The 4,448-nt window shown below is 45.6% G+C and overlaps 1 protein-coding gene across 1 annotated transcript; it reads right to left on the reverse strand.

The window, feature by feature from the left end:
* Positions 1–2,590: 2,590 nt before the first annotated feature.
* Positions 2,591–3,570, reverse strand: LOC119338488 (hydrophobic protein RCI2A-like). The gene is made up of 2 exons (XM_037610817.1): positions 3,199–3,570; positions 2,591–3,062 (listed from the first exon to the last, which is right to left on the reverse strand). Exons 1-2 carry the CDS (start codon positions 3,292–3,294, stop codon positions 2,925–2,927), a joined length of 234 nt encoding a protein of 77 aa, XP_037466714.1. The 5' UTR covers positions 3,295–3,570; the 3' UTR covers positions 2,591–2,924.
* Positions 3,571–4,448: the final 878 nt, after the last annotated feature.

Genomic DNA, 4,448 nt, shown 5'->3' on the forward strand with positions numbered 1-4,448 from the left:
ATGGAGCTAATCCGGTAATATCTGTGCTTACACACCAATTTCAAAATCATATATCACCCAAATTTTGCAGATGTCCATGCTACTATGTGACCACTTCATGTTCCTTTTAGATATGTGTAGGTTGCCCTCTCCCCTAAGATAAAAGCAATCATCTAGTGCCTTATTTCCCTCTTAATCATTCATTGGATATCGTGTTTGTTTCTTCCTTTTTGTTACTGTTTTATTCTACAAGGGAGAATTCAGATCCGTTATGGGTGTATGCCAAAAATGTGTTTATTCTGTTTTCAAACATGAGATGGTCGATGACGCCTTTTGTCTAGATGGCTCAAGCCAATGCAGTGTCAGACCAACTACAAGTTTTCTACATGTTACTTTTTTTTTTTACTAATTTACATATTACTTGTTACTTGTGCCCAAACCTCATTTCATTTTTCCTTTGTGAAGTCCAATGCAAACTTTCACTCCGTCTCTCTACCCTCCCTCATCAATTCTCTAGAATTCCCATCTTCTCGGGCATGTACTCCACACACTCTGCTTACAACGTGCAATTCAGTGAGCCCCCGCGTTGCATGTTCTAGAAGGTTTGGGCACCGGGCAAGATCAAGATGTTCTGCTGGCTTCTCCATCATGATTGGCTATGGTGCAACTATCACCTGCAAAGAAGGGGATGGGAGAGCAAGTACTTTTGCTCGCTTTGCATCCGGTATCTATAATCCTCTGTTCATATTCTCTAGGAATGCCTGATCTCCAGGCACATTTGGACTACTCTCAGTACTCTGGTGTCCTGGACGGGTTGCAGCACACTTGATCCATCGGTTTGGTCGCAAGGGAAGATCATCAACGTTGAAACGGTGAGCACCAGAAAGGGTTCCAAGATGATGATCGCTTTGGTCTCATGACAAATCTGGATGGAGCGTAACAGCTGTACTTTCAGGAAGAAACTGCAGAGCGGCAGAGATGTGATCGATACTTGTAGAAGGGATATGGAGCAATGGCGGCTAGACGGAGCAAAATGCATAGAGCCCCCTTTTGGTGATATTACGTGAAAGATCACACAAAATGAATCCAACTCGGTGCCCAGGCTCATCTGCTCCCGGTTAGAAAAAAATCAAAACAAATATTAGAAAAATTCAAAAAAAAATCCAAAAACTTTTTGTGTGCTTGATAATTTGATGCGTGAGGTACGCTCCAAATTTCAACTCATTTGGACATCTGAGCAGCTCTCGGCAGAAAAGACAAATCGGGTCAAAACAGACAGTAAACATTTTTACATACCCTGATTTTGTGTTTTTTGTTGAGAGCTGCTCAAATGTCCAAATGAGTTAAAATTTACAGCGGACCTCACACATCAAATTATCTACCACACAATTTTTTTAAAATAATTTCTAGTATTTGTTCTGATTTTTTTCGTCAACGCGGGTGCAGCCGAGCCCGGGAGCAAAAACGCCGCACTCCACAGGTCTTCTCTTTTTCTTAAACCATTGATCTCTAGATCACCCATTTGTCACCACTCTTCTCCTAAATCAGTGAAATGCCAGTGGATGCTCGATCTTTCAAAAAAGAAAAAAGAATTCCTATCTTTGTTTCATGTTCACCATCCAAAGACACATAACGCATAATCCCATGTTTTGAAATCCTGTAGTATTAAACATGTACGGGACCTTTCAATTGTGCTTTTTCCCATTCCTATGTTTTCAACTTCCTGCAATTCAAAAAGGCCCTACATTCAAAAATAATAAATCCATAGAGGCCCTTAAATACGAATTGAATGGTGGCACAATTTTTGAGACACAGAAACCCACGTTTTATTGGTCAAAATGTTGAATTTCAAAATATGCAGACACCAGGTAAATAAGAACACAGAGTATTTTGTTTTCCAGGAAATAGTCTGAATGCACTCCCTCCCAACAATATATCCACAAAACAAGTTAGGCCTTAAGTCATTTACTAATAATCCTTAGTCGCTATAACTAAGAGGGTGTTTGGATACGTTTTAGTCCCATGACTAAAAGTAGTGGAACTAAAACTTGCTAGCCTCACCCATGCTTGGATCCAAATACTAAAGAGACTAAAATCAAGTTAATGAGCATTTATTATCCTTCAAACCCTCCAATCCAGAACTCTCCTGTGTTAAAGGAGAGGAGTTAAATGAAGAGAGAGAGGACTAATCCACATTTTAGTAGGGGTACCCCTGACTAAAAAAAATTAGTCTCAAGACTAGTTTTAGCCCCTCTTTAGTCAGAGGTGCTTGGAACTTTAGCCTCTTAAAAAGACTATTTTTAGTCAGACTAAAATAAGTCTCTTGGATCCAAGCACCCTCCAAGCATTGTATTACACTATTTGTCAGAGTCACCTTCAACAGTGGTCAGAATCCTGAACTCTTACAAGAATTCGTTGATTCAAATTGAGACCGGAATAAAATTCAGCCACCGTATTATTTTATTTGTTCTCAGTTTAAACATCTCAGATCATTGTGTCGATGCATCTGACACTGACCACGATGATTTACACCCATCCATTGCAAACAAGTACTCCCTTCCTCCTGAAATAAATGTCTCAACTTTATACTAATTTTAATACAAAGCTGCAATAAAGAAGTTGAGATACTTATTTTGAGACAAAGGGAGTAACAGTTGATTTGCATCATGAACAGTACACTAATGGCTAGCTCCCGAGCCAGCGGTACCAAGATTCTTTTACTCAAGGAACCAACGGATGAACCCAATCATACATCACGACACCAAAATACCCAACCAATCAAGAAAGAAAACTACATGTACAACCACCGCTACTAAAGAATTGTCCTCAAACTACTAGCTACGGCTACGCACAACTTACAAGTCATGTCCAATCCCAACAATGGCCGACACATACAGTACAGCAAGCTCCACTACAGCAGTATGTGCACGAAGGAGCTTGTCACATCAGGCGAGGATGTAGTAGGGCCGCTCGCCGTCGATGCTCGGCAGCTCCGGCGGCGTCTTCAGGATGACGTAGACGGAGTAGATGATGCCGGGGATGTAGCCGAGCATCGTCAGCGGCAGCGAGATGAAGAACTCCGACTGCACACACACGCAGGCAGAAAGGTCAGCACACCACCAATTCACCATGGCTGCAGTACCACTATTGACGCAAGACTAATGTGCAGACTGCAGAGTGAAGGTAGCTGAACCAGGAGGAGGAGGAGTGGTTGCTTACGCTGCACCAGCCGTACCGGAAGAAGACGCCGAGCGGCGGGAGCACGGCGGCGAAGACGATCTCCAGGCACGTCGAGCAGCCGCCGGAGTAGCTCATCCTGCCACCGCCGTCGCGCCTCGGCTAACTGACTAACTTGGCGCACCGGGGAGTATGTCGTGGTCGGGGCCTTGCTGGAGAGGTGGCGTAGCTTTAAATCCGAGGAGGCAGCAGCCGGCAAGGCAAGCAAAGCAAGCCGGGTGGAGAGGAATGATGCGGAATCGGACGATGGCTGCGGGGAGAAGATGCCGGATACCCGCCGTGGAGGGGCCTTTTGCTGTCGCTGAACACCGTGGAGGTGCCGTGGCGACGACCGCAGCAATAGCTGTGTGCGAATTTCTGGCTGAGAATATTCCTCGTCCGTGCTGTTTTTTCTGGTGGAGATGCGGCCGATCCGCCTGCCGCATCATTTTATCCGCTCCGCTAAACAAACGTCGAGCATCTCCAACAGACTAATTATTTACTGTTTAGACGATTACGCTAAAAATTAGACGATTCACACAAAAAAAAACTACTTAATTATTTGAACAGCAACTTTTGTACAAGCTTCCAAGTAACAAGCACTGTGACGGTTTCTTCACCCGTTGATTACACACTTGCACGAAATTGTCGGCTGTTGTCGCGTGCAAGATGTTAAGAAATGGTGAACAATTTGGAGTAACAAGCTATGTCATGTTACGGTCGAGAGCTACCATGCATGCCCTTCGTTCAAAGCGAATAGGTTCTTTTCTTGCATACTCAATAGGTTATTACCTGACAGTTGGTACAACTTTTGTCTGGCTAATCTGATGTGACTCGCATTTACCCCCATGGAAATACTCTTAATTTAGAGCATCTCCAGCCGCGCCCCCAACAAGGCCCCCCAGACGATTTTTCGACCGTTGGCGTTAAAAAATCGGCCCAGTCGTGTCCCCAGAGGTCCATTTTTCGCTGGTTCGGACCGAAATTGGCGTCGGCGGACCCAACCCGAACCCGACGCGCTGGGGGTCACTCGGGGGCGCCGGACGAATCTTTTATGGCTCGCCGCTTCGTCGTCCTCATCGCCTCATTTCCCGCGGCGAATCAATGCCAAAGCTGCGCGCGCTGCCGCGCCGGTTAGCCTCCATTGATGCCTCACGGGCGGCGCAGTGAAGTCCAGGCGACGCGCGTCCCCTCGGCCGCCACGTCTCCCGCCACGCGTAACGCGCCGGCCAGCCTACCGCGCGGCACTTCCG

This window comes from Triticum dicoccoides, chromosome 7B (genome assembly GCF_002162155.2).
Source record: "Triticum dicoccoides isolate Atlit2015 ecotype Zavitan chromosome 7B, WEW_v2.0, whole genome shotgun sequence".
In the NCBI taxonomy this organism is placed as follows: domain Eukaryota; kingdom Viridiplantae; phylum Streptophyta; class Magnoliopsida; order Poales; family Poaceae; genus Triticum; species Triticum dicoccoides.